This window comes from Synchiropus splendidus, chromosome 5 (genome assembly GCF_027744825.2).
Source record: "Synchiropus splendidus isolate RoL2022-P1 chromosome 5, RoL_Sspl_1.0, whole genome shotgun sequence".
Classification (NCBI taxonomy): Eukaryota; Metazoa; Chordata; class Actinopteri; order Syngnathiformes; family Callionymidae; genus Synchiropus; species Synchiropus splendidus.
Genome location: NC_071338.1, coordinates 6,397,861 through 6,418,441, shown reverse-complemented (window position 1 = coordinate 6,418,441; position 20,581 = coordinate 6,397,861). Strand labels below are relative to the sequence as shown.

Genomic DNA, 20,581 nt, shown 5'->3' with positions numbered 1-20,581 from the left:
TAAACGAACAGTTATGTGTTGGAACATAAAACCTATTTGGACTTAAGCATGCTGTATGCTTTGATAACAAAGTGCTGCAGATCATCATGCACCCAATAGATGGTGCCAAGTGACAGTTTGTATTCTGTAACTGCAAACTGTGACTTCTACCAGCCAGGTTCTAAACAGCGTAGGGTTGGGATCACTGCGATCAGGGCCGCTGACGTTAAATATAGTCATATAGTGTAGAGCTGTCTTAAAATCCTTCATCTCAGTTCATCACAGTTAACTCATGATTAATGGCAATATAATCACACATTTTTCACATGTTCTCAATGTAACTTCAAGAAAGATTCTCAACACAAGTTCTCAACACAAGGTGGGTCAGCCATGCTTTCCTCATGTAAACATTTGTTCACAACACTCAAATATCCTGTAAAGGATTCTCACCGCTACACTCACACATTGACACAAAATAAACATTTAAAAAATCTGTTTCAATGTCTCAGTGGCTTTATCTAGTCTTGACAAACTGTTTCCAAGAACAATATCTGTCACTGCATTATAATATCTGTGTTTCAGAATATCTGTGGTGTTTACTGATTAATTTTTCTTTCAAACGCGCTGCATCCCAAGAGTGTTGACCAAATGCTGGGTGGCAAATCTTTCCAAAGATGTGACTCCAGGTTGTCTATCTTGACCTTAACTGCGGCACAAATACAACTCTCATTAATTACAATGTTGCAGAAGATACAGACTTCACACAGAGACACGCACGCACCCACACACATACATCGACAGATAGTGATGAATTGGTCCACTTACCCCGGTGTTGTGTTTGAGGTGAAATGATCCGTCATTTAGCAGAAGAGATATTGTGCTGCGATGAGAGAACAGATAGACGAATGAGCCCGTAACACATCTATAACCAATGTTTCCACCTCACTGCATCAGCCTGGTGCTGTCTCAAAAACAACTTCACTGAGAACATTATTGGACCAACAGAATAGTTATGACAACAAAGACTAAACGTATTTCCAAATGATGGTGCTGTAGACACAAAAGTCCAAGTTCAAGACTTTGAATATACAGTATATGCATCGTAAGGTGAGCCAAAGGAGCAAAGTACAAGCTGAATCTGAGGCTAGGAGGCCTTCCATTCAAGATCTACTGTCCTCAAGTTAGGCTCATTAAGGGAATAGCAAATGGTATACAACTGTTCAGGTCCCTGAGCAGCAGTACTTAACTACAATTGGGTACTTTTGCAGCTGTGCAAATTTTCTTCTCTGTCATGTCTGATAGGATGACAAAGTTTGGATTACAAAAACTGTATTGCCAAAAGGTGCAAAAGTCCATTAGCTCTCTGGTGATGTTTGGACCATCTAAAAAAAATCTGAGACCAGAACCATCACCCCGAGAAAGCATATGATTCTGTGCCACATCTGCTTTGTTTCTGGATTCTGGTGGTGGGCCGTCAGGGTCAGCAAGGTCTTGTCTGCTGGCCTAACATAACAAGAAATCATATTGATATTGATGATAAAAGTAAACTTCATTTTTTATGTATTTTCCACCCAAAAAATATGTACAGAATATATAATAATCCTATTCATGCCATCGTGCATCCCCGGTTGTATGAAGTCATTCCAAGGCCTTGAAAATCGAAGGTCAATCGCAGGTGCACTCTGAGTGAACGGGGATGTATATTTGACAGTGTGACGTTTCACATTTAATATCATATAAACTAGCGTGCCGGTGCGCCACATCTTAAATAAGAGCTGCTACGCCATCAGAAAAATGATCTGTATTTAAAGGAGTAATCTCACATGATCAAACAAATTATGTATTAAAACGAAATGGAAACATCAAAACGAGACAACACATAGCACATGATGGTGGTGGTCTTGAACATGACCGTTTTCGCTGCATTATTCAGGGAAAAATATCCCAAAAGAAACATCATAATGACTGAAGTCCGTTACTCGTGGAACTCAGGTTGCTCATTCTGGCCACACATGGTGGCAGATTTACTTCTCATGATTAAAAAATCGCGTTCATGCAGTCACCAATTCAGTAAGTGACAAAACGGTGCCCTCTGCTTCTCTGTCACGTCTTGATTAAATGCGTAGTGTAAGGGGATGGGGGATATGATTCGGCATATATGGCAAGACAACATATCCGTTTTTCTGAGTTCAAAGGCCTGCTGTCTAGGGTCAGTCTGATGGTGCTCTTTCTCGAAGCACACTCCAGCCACTGGCAGACTTCCCTGACAACATGGGAAGGCCTGACCCAACAGCCAGTGGAGCTGCTCTTGCTCTGCTATGTGACTAAAAAAGATTCCACTAAGAATACAGGCTTTTGTAATTGCAATTATCAAGATTTCTTTCCAGTACCATATTACTAGTGATAAAATGGACCAGTGCATTACAGGTATGTTGATCACATAACATTGCACTGCCTTTAGTCCAACTAATCAAACGAGCCTTATCATTCGTAATGTAGAATACAAGGTGTCATTCTCATCAAGTTATTTTTGTCCAACCCCTGTATATCTACATATTATATAGCTCTCCACCTTACTTTATTGATGGCGCATTCAACGTCACCATGACTGGAATGCTTGGTCATTCGAGGGGCTTCATATACCATGTGACTAAACTAGCTCTTGATTCAACCAAAAAAATGTTCTTGATGTTTTGTTTTTTTTAGATGATGATCTGAAACTGTCCAGCTTTGAACAGTTTTTACTGTATAACAAATATAGATGACTGGGATACAAATGCTGTATTTTACAACTGCTGAGTCATTGTGTTTGTTGTGTGTTTGTGTGTTTTGATTCACGTTTCCTGCAACCGTCACAAGTCCTACTACGTACCAGACAGTGCTTAACCAATGCAGGCCAGTCCACCCACCATTGTTAACCAACACAATTGTGCCACGCAAGAGTGTCTAATTCTGAGACATGACTTTTAAAAATCTATATTTACTCTCAAAAATAAATTTTAAGGAACTGCAACGTAGGCATGGCGGTCATCTGTGACCTATGAGCTGGTCATCGCTCTTCATCAGAAACTTTCACATCCTGATTTTAGATGTCTAATTTTATTAGACATCTAATTTTATTTTTATTTCACTAGCATTGAAGCATACACATTATTATGTATTACCCTGCTATGAGAACCCAATAGTATTATTACATTTTTTACAATTACAATTTCAATACATATAACTATAAATGCAATTCTGTCTACCAACACTAATGCTATTACTCTTGTTGTTACTGGAGCAATGAAGTATGGCAAATTCTACTTTTTATACACACATTTACAATGGCTCTAATATACAAAGAGTAATTCTTACAACACCATTTCTGCTGCTGGCACCTCTTCCACAATCCAATGATCAGTTAAGCTTTCTTGATGTGCAACATAACATAATAATATGATGCAAGTCCCAAGAAAATTTTTGGGTAATATTAAAATAACAACGCAAATGCCGTTTCACACGCACAACACATGTCGACTGATGGTTAAAAAGCAAGCAGAGGAAGTGTTATGGAAGGACTAGCCACATTTGGGAGCAGATCCAGGACTATGTGTGGGGACTGCTGGGTGCAGGGGAAGTCCTCTGAATCAGGGCAGCCCCAGAGCAGGGCACCCTTATAAGATCACCGGAACAAGGCCCTGTGTGTGCAGACTTGTGTGAGGAAACACCAGTAGGAGGATGATTTTCAACATTACACAATAAAAATCTGTTTCATGTATAAGCGACATTAGGAAGATGAGTCTGGCACACGTTGGGACTGACTTCTTCAACATCTTTTACACCGGTACACTTCCTACATTGATTGAATTGACTGGCTGAACATTTTTTTCATTTAAAAGAATAAATACTTCCCGAAGAACTGTAATGACGCTGGCTTTCAAAATATTGCAATGATTTTACAGCAAAAATATTACTGAAGTATATATGATATGAGTACTGCACTACAAAGCATGATGATAACTACACAGTGAGTTAGCAAGCACAACAGGCTCTCTTTTTATCTCAACAAGCCCTTCACAGATAGTCATTGTTTTTGTTATTTGTATAATATTTCTGTGTTAGCCGCAAATCACACAAACCCTAGGAGCAATCGTAGAGCCCAAAATGTGTCCTTGTGTCGTGTGAATGGATGTATGGTCTAATAGTTGTCTTGTACGAATGGCTGATGAGGAAATGAATCACTGCCGCATGTGTGTCAAGAGCATGATATTATGCTGCATTATCCTTGTGATAATTGAGTCTCCATCTCTGAAATCCCGATTTCCACTTCCTGTGTGAGTCATAATCTGTTGATGCATGGTGCACAGAGACAGCTGGGTTTCCACCTATCACTGAAACAGTTGTTCCCCTTCCCACACCTTTCAAATGAAGCATTCTTATTTTGTCACCTGTCAAGTCATTCACTGGATGAGTAGAATTTTCATTATATTTTAAGAATCATCGCATGAAACCGCAGATAGACAAGAGTGAAACGAGCATTTTAAATACAGTGAAATCGTATTGTATTTGTATTTGCCTCTTCAATTTGTATCCAAGTCTTTGGTAAAGATTAGCTATGGAATTGATGGTCATTGCTGGTGATGGGTTTAGTAAGGGGTTAAATCTGAAAATACTGTCAACATTTGTTGATCTATATAAGGCCAAGATTTTCATCTCTTTGGGTGAAAATGTATATATATTTGTTTACAATGACAGATGGACATCTAATGCCGTAAAAACGATGGAGAATAAGGAACTATGAAACACATTGATTTTAGGCCCAAAATAATGCCAGCCTCGTGCCTTGTTTCTCTCTTTTAAACCGTCAGTGTTTTCGTTATGTTGTTGATGTTGCTTTGCATCTTCAATCAAAAACAAGCAGAGATTATTTCTCCATTCTCTCACCAAATTAAAACCTTCCATTGTTCTGCTGTCTGAATCATTGTGTCATGATTCCGGGGGTGTGAATCAAGATGACTAAATGCGCTGCCATCTAAAATCTCAGCCATCTCAGGAATGTTTGACAGGAACCGGGGGCCGAAGAATCCACACATCTTCTCCTCCACTGCCATCACACCCACAAAGACCTGTACAGGTCTGCATCCTCTTGTTGCTCTTCCATCCATCCATCTCCCTGTCAGATAGTGGCGGGCTCCAACTCGCTCGACAGACATGACCTGCCGTCAGGTTGAGTCTTCTCTTACGAGGGCCCCACTCAGAGATGTCCAAGGGCCCTGTCAGACCCTGCAGAGCCGCGCCAGCTCAATCTTAGTAGTGGACAAAGTGAAGAGAGCGGGAGCCGTCCCATCAGTCTCTATTATAGGACAGTGTTGTTGCTTCGCTGACGTGTTCCTGTGGTACTCCAAGGGAGACGCTGTCTCATACATCATCAGCAAACAAAGGTTCTGGCTGCTGTGGGGTGGAGAAAGGAGGTGGGCCCTTCCTGCCCCTGACACACATGCGCTCATCCCCCGATTCAAGTTAAAGGAGGCCGACTCATCAACTTGAGGTTCAGTTCCACATCTTCATCAACTTACAAACCTTATTTGCCATGCCTCATGTGATTGTTTGGAAAGTCATTTAGACGTCCAAAAACAAGTACGATTTTGATATGCTTTGTTTTGTTCTTTACAGCTGAAGTTTCGTTGAGATTAAGGTTCTGAACGAGAGTTAAAAGAGATAGTCTTGTACTTCTAGAGTCTCCCAGCCAGGTCATTAGCATAGTAATGTACCCTCCCCCACTCATGACTGCGAGCTGTCCACATTAGTTACTGTATTCTAGTAGTATTCAGTAGTCAAGTGCACCTTCTACTGTTCGTCTGTTTTCTTTTTGATACCTGCACCAATGCATCAGGATATTAGCTATCTAAACTGGTATTACGGTTCCAGCCTGAGAATCTCAGTCAGAGCGCCCAGACCAGAAGACTCACTGGCGTCATACTGTTTCAACAGAGGTAATGGTTCCAATGAAAGCAACAATAACAGAGACAAATGGGTTGGTTCTGCCCCATCGTGCAACACTTTGTTCACTGTCCTCTGGCCTGATCCTGATCAAGAGATGAGTTTTGACTTGACTTTGGTCGATGTTGCACTTTCACTTTCAAAACAAACCAAATCTGACCGAGAAGTAGTATGTCAATTTATATTTTACATAGCATTCCTTAATTTAACTGGAAGTACTCCACATGTTTTAAAATAATGGTCACGTGGCACATACAGAGTGCAAAAAAATCACAAACAATGGTTAATATAGTTTGGCTGATGAAGAGGTTTAATTTTGAAAGAAATACACAAAATAAACGAAACACTTTTATTCTTAAATTTATCAAGTCATTAAATAAGTCATTAAAGAACACAGAATGTTGCCCTTTATATAGATATCAACTAACAATGAGTTGCTCAACTGAGTCGATCTGAGTGATCTATATTCATTTTGTACAGGGGATTGTTTAACTTGTTGTTACTAAATAAAAGGTTCTAAATTATGCATATGTAGCTAATTCCATATCTTTATTTCGTTTTAAGTGTAAAAATGTTTCAATAAAAATAAATACAAATGGAGTGCCACACAGTTTCAGTTTTAAGAGTCAACAGAACCATGACAGAGACCTGAAAAATTCTTCCTAGCCCTGTCAGTGTTCGTTCAGCTCTGCTCTATAGTGTTTGAAAATGGACACATCACAGAGGTCAATTTTAATGGTGAGCCCAATTCGTTAACCTCCCTGGAGTCAGCTTCAGAGGGACAGTTCAGGAAAACAGGGACAGTCCACCCATGCTGCCGTCGTATCATTTCACACAGAACACTGTCAAATGGCAAACATCATTTTCTTTTTTATCTAATTGCACATTATAGCAGTGTTTAAATTGTGAGATAAAACAACCCTCCAGTTCCAACTAATCTACAATACACGCTTTAACATGGACCGATTTCTGAAAGAGATTGCTGCTGGGAAAACATGGATACTAAAGTCTGAACAAAGAATCTCATCAGTCCAAGTGTGCCTTAGTCTATGGGCAAGTGCTAGTCTCCATCATTCTTAATATCAAGACAGCAACTGGGCAGTCAAGGTCCACAGCCCAACCATGAAAGTCCCACAGTGCAATAGCATGTGCGTCTTTACATGTATGTGCCCCATGTCTGTGTGTGTCTTGATCAATTTATGCTGCAACTTCTTCAACTTGTGTTGCATTTTCCACTGATAAAAAAAAGAGATTTGCCGAAACAAAAACAGAGCAGAGGACAGGACAGTATACTAGTAGACTGGTGCAGCTGGGTGGATGGATGTGACAAAGAAAAGATCAAATTTAAACTTTAAAATAGCAAAAGTTAAATACAACAGATGGTTGACAACTTTGGCATTTGTAAATAATGCAAATTCTAATTCCAATTGGCTTATAATCACAGCATCTAATTTGTGAAGAATTCTTAACTAACTGTGAACATTACTACATGAAAACATTACTGAGGCTTACAAGTTGGGATTTAAGTGACATCCTTGATTGTAATGCAAATGGTTGTGTCAGAAAAGATTTTTTTAAATGTGGTGTGTCCCTGGTCAAAACTTGACATGTACTGTCCAAATAAATGTGAGTGAAGTAAACATTTATTTGACTCCGCTGAAGCACATTCAAAAGCATCTAGTGATATATTGACTCAAATGCTTACATGCAATTGAAAGATCTGATTCAAGCTACTTTTAACTATACAGTCCATGTGTGTTTAAACACATAGGATTGGTATGTAATATTTTTTTCACACAAGAAAATGTGTTTATTTAAAAAAAAAACATGAAGGGCCCAGAGTATTTCCCACGATGCCCTCCCTGATCTGCACTTGAAGAAAGATGCTTTTGACAGAAAGAACTAACTTTTGCACAGCATTGTCTCCTCATGGCTGTTTCCCATCAAGTTATGCAGACATTTTCCTCTCCGAACTTATGAATTTTTATGTTCTGGCCTGAACTGTTAGCACTCTTTCACAGACAACAAAGTTGACTTCATTGTCAATGACGGCCCGACTCAATGAGGCCACTATAAAGACTTCTCATTCTCAACAGTGGAAGATATTTGGAAATAATGACAACTCTGATGACAGAGAACAGGCCGAGCATTGACGGAACACAAAGGCCACGTTGACATGAGCGATCCATATGCAGCTGCTGCCATTGTTTCTTTGTCTCCAAATGCTGATTTAAGTCAAAGAATGTGTATGTTTGGGGAGTGAGTGAGTGACTTGATTATCATGCTATTATAACTTAGATGCGTCCGTACACTCGGCTGCATGATTGCACCTGCATGCATGACAGCAGTTTGTGATTGTACAGTATGTTGCTGCTCCGACTGTTACCAGACCAATGAACCATTCATCGCTTGTGGCCGCCGCGCTGTGTAAATCATGATGAAGCAGCACTGACTCCTCTGCAATGTCAGTTATGCACATTTTAAACAGTGGGTGAATAATGTTGGCCTTATGCAACCAGATCAGAAGGCAATGAAAATGAGATCCATAGCAGCCACAGGCCTTCACAACTTTGTCCTCAATGAACACACAAGTCAAGCAATGTTTTCCTTTGCAACTAAAACTTGGGGTTGTTAGATGCCCTATCAGATCAGCGGTGTTATTTGTCATTATTATCACTATCTACTGTTTGCTGGGGTGTACACACTTTTATATTCTCCATTGCTTGTCCCAAGACAGACAGTATCGCTTGATTGTCTCCTGTTGTACCCTTCAGTATTCCAACAGAGGAGCTGCAGGTGACCACTGGCCCTGCAACCCAACCTTGGATAAGTAAAGAGAAATGATTTAATACACTTATTTTTTGTCTTGTTTTTTCTTTTGATCTATTTCCCCCCTTTGCAACAATAGCGTGTGCACGTAATAAACTAACCTCATCACTCCTTGTGTTGCTTGCTTTTTCTTCCTCGCTCCTCTTCAGAACACATCATGCATAATGTAACACACAAACACTCACGCACTCACGCACACTCACATTCAAATACACCGATGTAAGAGGGCCCTCACAACTAAATGAACATGCACCATTTTGTAAACTGTTTTAATCCACTGGCACGCACATCCAAGCACACAGACATTTACCACATTTGGTCAAGGGATGTTTGTGAGTGTAGTGAGTCAGTTTTGTGTATCCAAGTGTTTGTGATGCTGGTGACTCAGCTACAGATTTTGTTGACCATGGTCTCTTCTGTTCCTGGAGGAAGCAACTCACATTGGTGTGCAGTTGCACAGATTCGCAGTTGCATTAAAGGCTTGCTCCACATCTGCAAATAATGTCCAGAAAATCAAACATCAAAGTGGAACTCGACTTTGAACAGAGATACGGAATGACTCACACGTCATGTCCATATATGGCAATTTACTGTAACTCATTTCCCTTTTCCAGCTTTTCCCAACTGCAACCGCCTGGTTTGTTGGCCTGCACTGTTGTTTATATGACCATGTCTGTAAACCTCTTCCATATTGGTTTTTATGAGCTGAAGAAAAGTGACCATTTAAGCAACGCAACCCGAGGTCTGTACACCATCTGAAAATCTCTGAGGAGGTCAGTGCTTGTGTGGACTCCTGGTCAAACTGTGGGGGTGATCAGCTCTGCACTCCTAGACACCTTTAAAATGACCCACATATTTATATTTACCATAAACAACTCAGTCGCAACATAACAGATGTCTTATTCACTGCTTGGAATTGTACTACCTTTTTTTTCACCCAAAAAGGGTGTGTTCTTGGATGCTTGGAAAGTAGGAAACAGTTGCTGACACTGAGCCATGACGTCTCACATTTGTGGGGGGAAATGTGGTATACAAGGGTCATGTGACATGCACTAACAAAAACTATTAAATACAATTTCTAATTCAGATTTGCTGGCATATTTCAGTGATCATTCATAGGGAGGACAAAAACAAAACGTTCACATGCGCAGCTGAGAGGGCGCGAGGTTGCCTATGTTAATATGTGTCGCAACATAGTGGCCAGTATAATTGAATTGTGCATTGAATATAAAACAATGAACAGCAAACACTATAGTAAAAGGACCTATGACTCATTCCCATCAATCATTTTTCTCTTTCTTTGTTTAACTTTGAAATGTTTAGACACGCGACTACTTCACTTTTCACTCATGACATTCTCTCTTACTGTGCAGTATTTGTTTTGATTATTTTAATCCCATATACAACACAGAAAACAGTCAGAGTGCGCGATATCGAGGGGGGGGAAGCGGGTGGGAGAGGTACCCTGGGGATATGATGGAGGGCTGTGGGGTTCGATGGCCTGCATGGCCTTCCCCTCTGCAGCTGTGGAGCTGGCCCAACACCTCTGGGAATTGTAGTTTTCCGTCCATGTCATCGGACTTTTATTTGCCACGCCTTGATGTTTTAATATAAACCACTGGCTTTTGATATCTCGCAATAGCTCCTTTCATAAGAAACTCATTAAACGTTCGCTTGGGGACGCCGTTTATTACAGAGAATCGTTTATGACTTCCTTGTAAGACTTCTTTTCCCAGAGGTCTTTGCGCGCTGAACGCAGCCTCCGTGAGCGCGGATGAGGAGACGATCCTGGGAAATGACTGGAGGGGGGGCTCACATTTAGAAATAAGCCGTAAAACCAAAGCAATGCACGCATTCTGCCTGAAATATAATTTTCGGCGTGTTTTCAAGATGGAGCCACTGACTTCCTGCGGTATCTTGTGACGTCGGGTGACCAAGAGGAGGCTGATCGCGGATTTCCTGACGGCGAAAGTGACGCTGATATCCGTTATATGTTTTTCCTGAACCAGAATGCCGCGGAACAACAAGTCTCCACTCATTCAGAAAATAGCTAAACGAGCTTTTATAACGTATAAAGGTTTGACGTCTGCGCCGAATGGAAACGGGAACGAAGTCATGACAGACTCGCAGGCGGAGCTGGTGTCTTTCGTGACCGCCGTGAGGGCTGCTGACCTGAAGATAGCGCCCCGGAAAAGCAAGTCCAACTCCGGACCAGCCGGCAGCCAGAACCCCCCGGTCACCTACATGCACATCTGTGAGACGGAGGTGTTCAGCATGGGCGTCTTCCTGCTGAAGAGCGGAGCCTCGATACCGCTGCACGACCACCCGGGCATGAACGGGATGCTCAAGGTCCTGAGAGCTTCTCTCATTCACTCGTCCGTTCACTCATGAGTCGCTTTTCATTATCCATTCATTGCTGGTGATTTAACGTGACGTTTTAATAATGCTATGTGTACTTCCTAAAATGACACAGAACGCATTTGAAATACGAGAATCCACAACATCTAAACACTGGTTCGATTCCCTTCTTTTATGTAAACAGTTTGTGTTCAAAAGCACTCGAAAATAAGAGTAATTTCATGACGCCAGATCATGCTCTTTCATTATTGGCTCCGCTTGTTTTGGTTGACTGTAGTGTTTCTCAAGCCCACCTGTAAAGCGCCCTTCTGGTTGACGAATTATGCCCCACTCATCCAGTTCATATGTAATTTATTAATGACAACACTATTGTTCAGTTGGGAAGGTAAGAGGGAAAACATTCTGATGATGGGTGTTTGAATGAGAGAATCATTCTTTGATGTCGCTCCATCTAAAATATGAGAGTCAATATTTGAATTCCAAAGTATTCCAAATATTGGGCAGCTTGCAATATGATATATGTATTTAACGATTACGATTAAACAATTACACGATTAAAGTGTAATAATGCCATCATTATAGTTTGTGTTATTATGTGAAATGTGTTATGTTCCTGTAGGTCATCTTCATCGACATCATCTTCATCATATTTGGTTCTAAACTGTATTTTTTTTTTCCCCTTAAAGGTCATCTAATCTAATCTAAATATATGTTTAAGTGGTGGAAGTCTTATTAGCGTGTAATTAGTCATTCAAGCCTACTTATAACTGCCTTGTTCAGCCTGACTGCGGTTCACCCAGGAGTGGTCACCAAAAGTTCACCGTATTCATACATCCTTCTAATTACTGATTGTTAAATATGGGAGTCATTTGTTTATTCGTGCCTAGTATGTGTTTCCTAATATCAAGTGTTTCCAAAATGCACTTTGACTCTTGCATGCAGTATAAAACAACAAATACAAATACTAATAATAATAGCCCACCATTGTCCTCCCTGTTGAGAATCACTGGTTTTAATAAATACTCAGGTGAGGTCTCACATTGCCCCAAAAAACACAGTATTTCTGTCACATTACACAGTCAAAATTTTGCAGGATGTAGGGAACGTGTTTAAAATCAAAACCATAATCCCTTTGATTGAGCTTCTTTCATAAATAAGGCACACATGTGTAAATCTATTCCAAATTGTTGTCAGCAATTATTTTCACGCTTTCCTCCCACCGACCATAACCAGTCTTCTGTCTTCTTCTTGTCTAGGTTCTGTACGGGAAGGTGAATGTGAGCTGCTTCGACAAGCTTGAGGGCAACCTGAGCGGCACCGCTCCTCATTTTGAGCCTCCATTGTCTGTAGAGGAGAGCCCGTCTCTCTGGCGCTCTGTGCTGCGCTCAGTCACGCAGTACTCGGAGAGTAGCGGGCCTTGCCTCCTCACGCCAGCGCGGGATAATCTTCACCAGATTGATGCGGTGGACGGCCCGGCTGCTTTCCTGGATATTCTGGCTCCCCCATACAATCCAGACGACGGTCGGGACTGCCACTACTACAGAGTCCTGAGGACTGTGGTAGATGAAAAGGGAGGTCCGGATGAGCAGGCAGTGGAAGATAAAGGGGAGACTTGGCTGCTGGAAATCCCTCAGCCAGAGGACTTCGGGTGTGGTGCCGAACCATATCCAGGTCCTGTGGTCTCCGTCTGAGTGAGAAGCGATGCCATCCTCCACATGTGGTTTTCTTCTCTGCTTTGCTTTCTCCTCACATGGAGGAAGAAGGTGATGGCGTTCGAAAGCGAGGGCTCAGAAATGTTACCGTTGACCAGCAACGACGACTTCCAGCATCTGTCCTGGTGTCACCACACTCCAGAATGTCTTAGAAAGAAAATGTGAATGTAATTCACTGCTGATACATAAGAGTGAGTTGGTCTCTGTAAATCTGTAGGTGGCGCTCATTTGCCAATCAGCTGAATCTACCCCTCAGCAAAAGAACAGGTTTTGCTTCATGAATGTCTGCTGCTCACAATCTTCACTACATGTTGGTGACTTGCGGTACGCCAGATATACACTATGTCATTGTGCATGCTCTTTACATCTGAGGTGTTTATTATCCAAAAATATTTACTAGTTATTATCACTGATATTGTCTTTACAGGGAAACAGATGTTTTGTTATTAGATACTTAAACATGATAATTTGCTAGTTACTATAATAAGCTTTGATTGTTACGTTAATTACATTTTTTTCACATCAAAATTTGTTAACAATAATCTAAAACAAGCCAATAACTTGCCAAAGAAAGTGTTGTAATTAGGATATTAATATCCTAATTACATATATTAGGTATCTCACTGTTATGTCAAGTATTTGACATAACAGTGAGAGGCCTTTTCGTGTACAACATGCTTTATACTTAAATCACTCTCTATGCGTTTTGGAAATCAAGTAGAGGTGTGTGTGCGACTTTTGAAGTGTCAAATATTGTAATGCTGTTTGTAACTATGCTTCTACCTGCCTTATTTGTGAGCGTTGAATGTATTCTTATTAAAACTTCCAGTAACTTCCTACTCAGTGCTACAGTGCCGTTGTACACTTCTGATTGTGATTCAAACTTCCAGGTACAAGTGCGCGTATCTGGACACCTAAGTTGTGATGAGTGTCAATGAAAACACAGCTAGCCGTGTACATGAACCAATGAAAAGCCACTACATGTGCGAGACTCTTTTATATGGAATATATGCCTACATGCCATTGGAAATGGATTTACGTGTGTTGGATTCTCAATAAAAGCGCTTACATCAAGCCAACTCGCTGAAATAAGCTACAATCATACTCTGTCTCATTGTTTGAAAAGTTCCTCAAGACCAGTATCTATTTCAGCAAACATGCTTTCTATCAGTGTATGTGATGATTCATAAGAATTGAAATACACTCCATTTCAAAATTCAAAACATCTATCTTTTTTTTTTTCTTGATAAATTTCCTCTGGTATGATACATAATTGAAAAAAAAAAGACCCACGGTACAAATATAGAATGATGAAAGGGCTCTGAAAAAGAGTTAAAATTAAGGGCAGCTTTAAAAGAACATAATGGTTGAAAAGTGTGAATTGGAAAACATTTATTTTGTGCTGCATATTCCCCTCTGAAGGTGGCTATATTGAAACAGTCCGGATAGTCGCCTGTGAGTCACAGGGCCGCACAGACACCTTTGACTCACACATGTTACATCCATCAATTAACCGGAGTGCTTCAAGGAAAACCAGTGGATGGAGGAAAGATCACACAACATTCGTACAAACTCCATGCTGCTTAAGTGTTTTATTCTTTCAAATTTTCTAATGTCTTTCATTTATCACCTGCATTTATACTTATTACTACTTATTTTAGAAGGGTTAGAGTTGCACTGTGTTTCCAACATTACCAGTGATAGCGCCTTCGAAACCTTAGTCCGAAAGCTAGGACCAACTGAAACAATAATTTATCATGCCGTCCACTCCAAACTTGCAAAGCATTGAAGTTATGCAACTTTCAATTCATTTAAAGTAAATAAAGCCCAGAAATCGAATTCACTGCTGTGATGAGATGTGCTACCTCATCAAACAATAAAAATGTCACCTCGGACAGAATGCACATTTTATCCTTGAGCCTACTGGTCTCTGGGTCATGACCACAAGAGCACTGTCATAAATAGAGGCTCCTGCACTGAGACTCTGACAAAAGCTGCTTCTTCTGTGCATGAAATGCGTATGTCATTCAACCTCAATCTGACCTGCATGTGTTTTCACTCACAACTGGCTGAAGTGGCTTGTGGGATGTGTTTGGACAGCAACTCTAAAAAGGATGAATCACATTTATTTTTTCGTAATTGTGAATGAAGTTTAAGCAAAATGCAGTTTTCAGTTTATTTCAGTGAGTCCATATAATACATTCATCACTTCTTAGTATAAGCTGCTTCACCCGCCATTTTGAGTGACAACTTCATCTTACTCGCGCGTGTGTCAGTTCCACCCTGGTCTTAACTCAGCCGTCCTATTTGATTTTTGCCAGGCAGATGAGCCTGTGCCTGAACAGCTGATGCTCTTGGCCATGCAATGAGGGAAAGAGGAGTGAAGGGAGTACAGAGACCAAGACAGAGTTCAGGGTATCAAGTGTTCCTGGAGAGGAGCACTCTCTCCCACTCCCACTGTGGTTGGACGTTCAGGTGATGAGCATAAAAAAAAAAAAAACAGAAAAAGATCAAAGTCACAGGTGTCTGTAGAGCCCATATCAATAAATTGTTTATATACAAGTGTTGAAATACCTCATATTTAATTGAAGCAGCTGATCCTGAGCTTGAAATCAACCCAAAGCTAGAGAGGGAACCATACGATGCCGCTCAGACAGACCTCTTCTCTGTCTTTTAGTTAACAGGAAGGTTAGCTGACTCTTTTAATGTCTTAAAACGGTATGTTAGAGGTCCTTTCCAACCCTTATGTTAATTGATGAGAACCCAGAACCTCCTGCATCAGAATCAGTGTTCGCATTTTCAAGATCTTTTTTGTTTTTCTCAATGGCCTTCTGAATTATACCGCATAATTTCAGCACATCTAGTATAATTTCTACTATATAGAATTTAACAGGCTACTATTTCCTCAGTTTTGTGATCTTGAATTATCTTGCCTTCTTTTTTTTGTTTGTGCTGGCTGACATTGTTGGTGAAGTCAGTCAGTATATGATTTGAATCTACAGCACTCATTGTACTGATATTTTCAGTTGTTATTTCACAAATTCAGGTGTATTGGTAAGTTACTCATAAATACGTGAGGTGTGCTCTGTGTTTCTTAAATTGTAAATTGTGTGTGTGCATTTGCATTTATATTTACATTTAATGTGTGTTGACGTCCTGTTAGTATCTGAATATTTTACCTGAATCTTTTGCTTGGTCTGAGGCATACCATGACAGGTGACAGGTGTTCAGGAGTTTGGTTAAAAATTTGAGTTGATCTCTTGCAAGCTGAAATCCGATATTGTTATCTATTGCAAATGGTCTTGTAAGTAAGTGTATTCTAAAATGATTATTATTTCCAATTTAAATAGTTCCTATGCACTCATTTAGTTTAGCGGCTATAAGATTTTGATTTCTAAAAATGAAGTGGAGACTTCTTTTTTGATTCGTTCATAAAAACGTGTCAATTAAATATTTGTCAGGGGGTTTCAAATTTCTTTTCAGCTTCTTCCCTAATGTATTTCATTCGAGCAGATGTTGATCAGTCTGTGATTCTAAAAAAAGTGAGGCAACTCAAATTCTGAGTCACAAATGTCAACCATGACGCAACGCGGGGTTTACCCAAATTTCAGACACTAACAGTAGCTTTTCCATCGTCACACAAACACACATTAGTCGCCCACACTCCGCCCACGAAAAGAGGGTTCGTTTTTCAGGAATAAATCATACTGAAACCGGATGTTTATGATTTTACATACATTTAATCATTCTCAAACACACATCACGACAACAACATTGTTTTACGCAGAACGGAAGTGTACAAAAATAGAGCTTTTTTAAACACATTATAGACAAATATTAATTGCATTAGAAGCGTCCTATCAGTGTACAAAAGGACGAGGCACTCAAATTTAGAAATATTGTCATCAACAACATATTAGAACACTTCAATAACTTAAACTTTGAAAAAAGTTATTGCAGTTAATTCACATCCAAACGCGCCTCGGTGCGCCGTGAAATTCTTTTTTATATTACACTAATTTCATTTTTGCATGAGGAGAGTTAAAGTTCAGTAGAATGCGCCGGCAAAGTGCATCGTCTGTGGCTCTGGAGCAGGAATCGATCTGTGCGTAAAAGCGCACGACTCCTCGGTGACACGCGCTCTTCGTCTGGATATTTACTTATTAGCTGATCGCGGAGTTACCAATTCATAGCTGTACTGTGTGCGCACTTGTTGGTGGCAATTGCGACCTGCATTAAGAGCAAATTCCGTTGGTGGCACTGACGCCGCTGGAGGAGGATGAGGAGACCGTGGATGACTTCCTCTCTTTCTGCCTCAGGTGGATCTTGGTGTGCCTCTTTCTCTCGTCGCTCCTGGCGAACTTGCGCCCACAGAAGTCGCAGGCGAACGGCTTCTCCCCGGTGTGCGTCCGGATGTGCGTAGTGAGGTGGTCGCTGCGGCTGAAGTTACGCATGCAGATCCGGCACTGGAAAGGTTTGTGTCCCGTGTGGATTCGGATGTGCCGGGTCAGCTCGTCAGAGCGGGAGAACCGCCGATCACAGCCCTCTGCCGGGCAGGGGTACGGGCGCTCATGTATGGGGGTCTTGCTGGGTCTGTTCGGGTACTTCCTTGGGCGCAGGATGGGTCTTAGAGGCAGATTTTGCGGGCTGTATGCAGACGGGAGTCTAGGCGGGCCACCCTCCGAAATGCCACCCGGAACCCCAAGAGTATAGTTCCTGATAGTGTTCAGAGGGGTCAGAGGAGGGGGCACGCGGAAAGTTTCAAGCGAGCATGGACCAAAGGGTTTCCGGTCCTGGATGCCAGAAGAGTGCATGTCACGCTGGCACGCCGGCTGGAAGAAGCCGGGGTAGTCTGGAATAATGGGGAACAGTCCTGACCCGTCTGACGCCCCGGGCTGCTTAGGGGAGGTGTAGGAGGGCGGCGGGTAGGAGGCGATGGGACAGGTGGATGTGGAGAGGAACGCCGAGGTGTCCTGGTACACGTCCCCGCAGCCAGTGGAGGAGTACGGAGGAGGAGGGGAGTACAGGTGATGGTGGTGCTCCATGTCTGCTTGGTTCTGGGCCGCCATGGTACAACTCAAATTTCCGCTGGAGAAGTGATTGGGGGAGCCTGTGGATGCAGGGGAAGAGGACGCGGAGGAGGAGGGAGGGTGAGGAGGAGGCGGCGGCGGCGGTGGCGGCTGCGCCACGTTAAAGATGCCGGAGACGATGTTGATCACTCCCTCGGGGTTCCAGTTACCTGGATACTGAGAGTCGATGGAGAACTTGCCCATGTATGTGAAGGTTTGGTTGCGGTGGGATGGCGGCTGGGAGAAGCCGCTGGAGTAGGATGAGAGGTCCAGAGATCGGCGCTCTGCGCTCATGTCGGCGCTCATCAGACCTTCTGTGGACACAGAGATCACACTCGAGTTCAACACTGACGGTTTGAGTGAAGGCAATGTGTTTAACAATTAACTCCACGCGCACACTGAGGATACACGCGCAGCACAGGTGTGAGCTCCGTTCTCCTTACCTGCTGCCATGTTGATCTGGTCGTAATGTGCTCCTAGGTCTGTGTTGGGGAAGATAGCCACGGAGGTCGGCATGCTGCTGCCGGCGATGTCATCTACGGAATATACACTTTCCGGGTGCACGAACCCACCGACGTTCACTTTCTCCAAAGTTTTGGCCGTCATCGTGTCTCATTCACTTTCCCGATGTCTTGTACCCGCGTTTGCTACTTCGACATGTCACAGCGCATCCGAGAGTGAAGGTGTCTGGCGCTGCGTCCACAACGTGTCATTGCGCGCAGCCGCCCGGCATCTCTGTGTTTATATCGGGAACCTTTCGAATGAGGCCGCCGCGTCATTAACCAAATAAGGGGAGGCGCTCCGCGCTCTGATTGGTTGGGATCTCTGCGGCGATGACAGAGGGAATCTCTTGTCAATGAAGAAGAGTCCGCCCGGATCCGTGACAAATCAGGATGAACCTCTTCATATATACATGAAAAAAACCCTCCGCTTTGGTAGTAAAAACAAATTCTGACCGAATCAACTATTTATTCGAACGATTTTACGACTCTAGTACCGAGGAGAAGAACAAACTTTCCTTATATGGTTGAATCCGGTTCACGAGGAAACACCCTCGGGCTCCTTTTTTGGTAAGGGATCCGGCTTTTGACCGTCGGAAAATGACGAGCTCTACCGAGTGGAGTGAGAGATAAACCACAACCAAATGAGTGAGGGCGGATTTGTTCCTCTCTGTGTGATATGAAGGAAACTCCGTCAGATTGATTTGAATACGGGAAATAGTAGCTTCAGTTTAAATATAGTCGTTTCCGAGCTACTTATGATGCATCGGGAAAGGAAACAAACATTTATAGAACTTTCTTTTAAATATATTTGATTAATATTTCAAAAAATAGACTTTCAAATCTATATTTCAGTCAAATATTTTCCTCGTTTGTTTTCACTGTGTCGATGGCAAAGTTGAGCCTGCATCCCCAGTCTGTGAGCGAGTTATCTATGAACAGCCTAAGCTATGACTATGGGGATATGGATATGACCGAGTAGCCTGTCAATCAAATCATGACTGGCTCTCTGGTTACGAAGCCAAACAATATCCCTGCATGCACAGCTTGCTTATTAAAGTACACACGTCAGGCATAGACTGGTTTTGATTCGAGTCTTATGAAGTTTAATTCTAGCGAGAACCGCTTTGCCAGCGTTTCTTATCTAATATCAACACGAGCGTCTGCCCTCTTGTGGCCTTCCACAGTATTGTTGCGCACCAAGGCGCCCAGCGGTGAAGTCCCCGTGTGGGCAGAAAAAGATGTTGAGCCGCTTGAGAGGAATACAGTTTCCACTTATGTTTGTTGCTCTGGCGGGCCTCAAACAAACAACACAGCTAAATATAGTTCAAAGGCGAGCAGAGTGAAACTCACCTCTTCTGCCCACTTGAGTCTTCTGGTCATTAAGCAGAGGAGGCTGACTGGAAGATGTTTTCGGCTTTAACAGGAGACTTCATTTTTTAAGAATGTGCCACAACGTGACAATGAAATTCAGTAGATCTGAAGCCATATTAGGTTAACATGTGCAACTGGGCACTTTCACCACGAGAATCAATAAGACATGAGTTTCAGGGGAACCATCACAGCTTGGTAATGTGGCCAATAGCGGTTTGTCTGTGTAATAAATCTTGATGTTTTCCATTCGGTTTAAAAAGAGGTTCTTTTGGCTGAAGAGAGGTTGAGTCGAAATGAGGACGCAGATTATCAGTGGTAAATGATATTGATCAGAATAAGATCCTCGGCAGACTGCTGCCAGACAAAAGATTGTTTCCACTTTTTTACACTTAAAGTGTGGCCTGAGGCAACAGTCTAGTGTAAGAGGTGGGAGAGGTCAGACAGGATACCTCTGGCTCCCTGGTGGCTCTGGCACTGTACAGCTCTGACCGCCCCGGGAAACGTGTCCCCCGAATTCTACAACATTATCACAATACCTTTGGACCTTGTCCTTAGCAGTGAGAGACCCAAACCAGCAAGTAAAACTGAATTTATAGTGAAAATGTTCAAATGTCGAAGCTACAAATTGTTTGAAGAGGCCTAACTGCTCTTGACCGTCATCACTAGCTGTGTGTGTGTGCTGTTAGGTGTAATGAACACAAAGTCTTTGGCTGGCTATCAGAAGAAGCTGCATGCTCCAGAAATGCATTTGGGGTTTCTTATCAAGATCTTTCAAATC

General features: G+C 42.1%; 2 protein-coding genes across 2 annotated transcripts; one reads left to right on the top strand and one right to left on the bottom strand.

Moving 5' to 3' along the window:
• The first annotated feature begins 10,572 nt into the window (after positions 1–10,572).
• adoa (2-aminoethanethiol (cysteamine) dioxygenase a) lies at positions 10,573–13,947 on the top strand. The gene is made up of 2 exons (XM_053865612.1): positions 10,573–11,139; positions 12,405–13,947. Exons 1-2 carry the CDS (start codon positions 10,801–10,803, stop codon positions 12,837–12,839), a joined length of 774 nt encoding a protein of 257 aa, XP_053721587.1. The 5' UTR covers positions 10,573–10,800; the 3' UTR covers positions 12,840–13,947.
• A 2,708-nt stretch (positions 13,948–16,655) lies between these two features.
• Positions 16,656–18,601, bottom strand: egr2b (early growth response 2b). The gene is made up of 2 exons (XM_053865882.1): positions 18,373–18,601; positions 16,656–18,243 (listed from the first exon to the last, which is right to left on the bottom strand). Exons 1-2 carry the CDS (start codon positions 18,533–18,535, stop codon positions 17,096–17,098), a joined length of 1,311 nt encoding a protein of 436 aa, XP_053721857.1. The 5' UTR covers positions 18,536–18,601; the 3' UTR covers positions 16,656–17,095.
• Positions 18,602–20,581: the final 1,980 nt, after the last annotated feature.

Bases quoted from the DNA above. Each gene is read 5' to 3' on its own strand.
- adoa (XM_053865612.1), top strand. From the start codon at position 10,801: ATGCCGCGGAACAACAAGTCTCCACTCATTCAGAAAATAGCTAAACGA. The intron at 11,140-12,404 runs GTCCTGAGAGCT...CTTCTTGTCTAG, and splicing joins GCATGAACGGGATGCTCAAG to GTTCTGTACGGGAAGGTGAA.
- egr2b (XM_053865882.1), bottom strand. From the start codon at position 18,535: ATGACGGCCAAAACTTTGGAGAAAGTGAACGTCGGTGGGTTCGTGCAC. The intron at 18,244-18,372 runs GTAAGGAGAACG...CTGTGTCCACAG, and splicing joins CCAGATCAACATGGCAGCAG to AAGGTCTGATGAGCGCCGAC.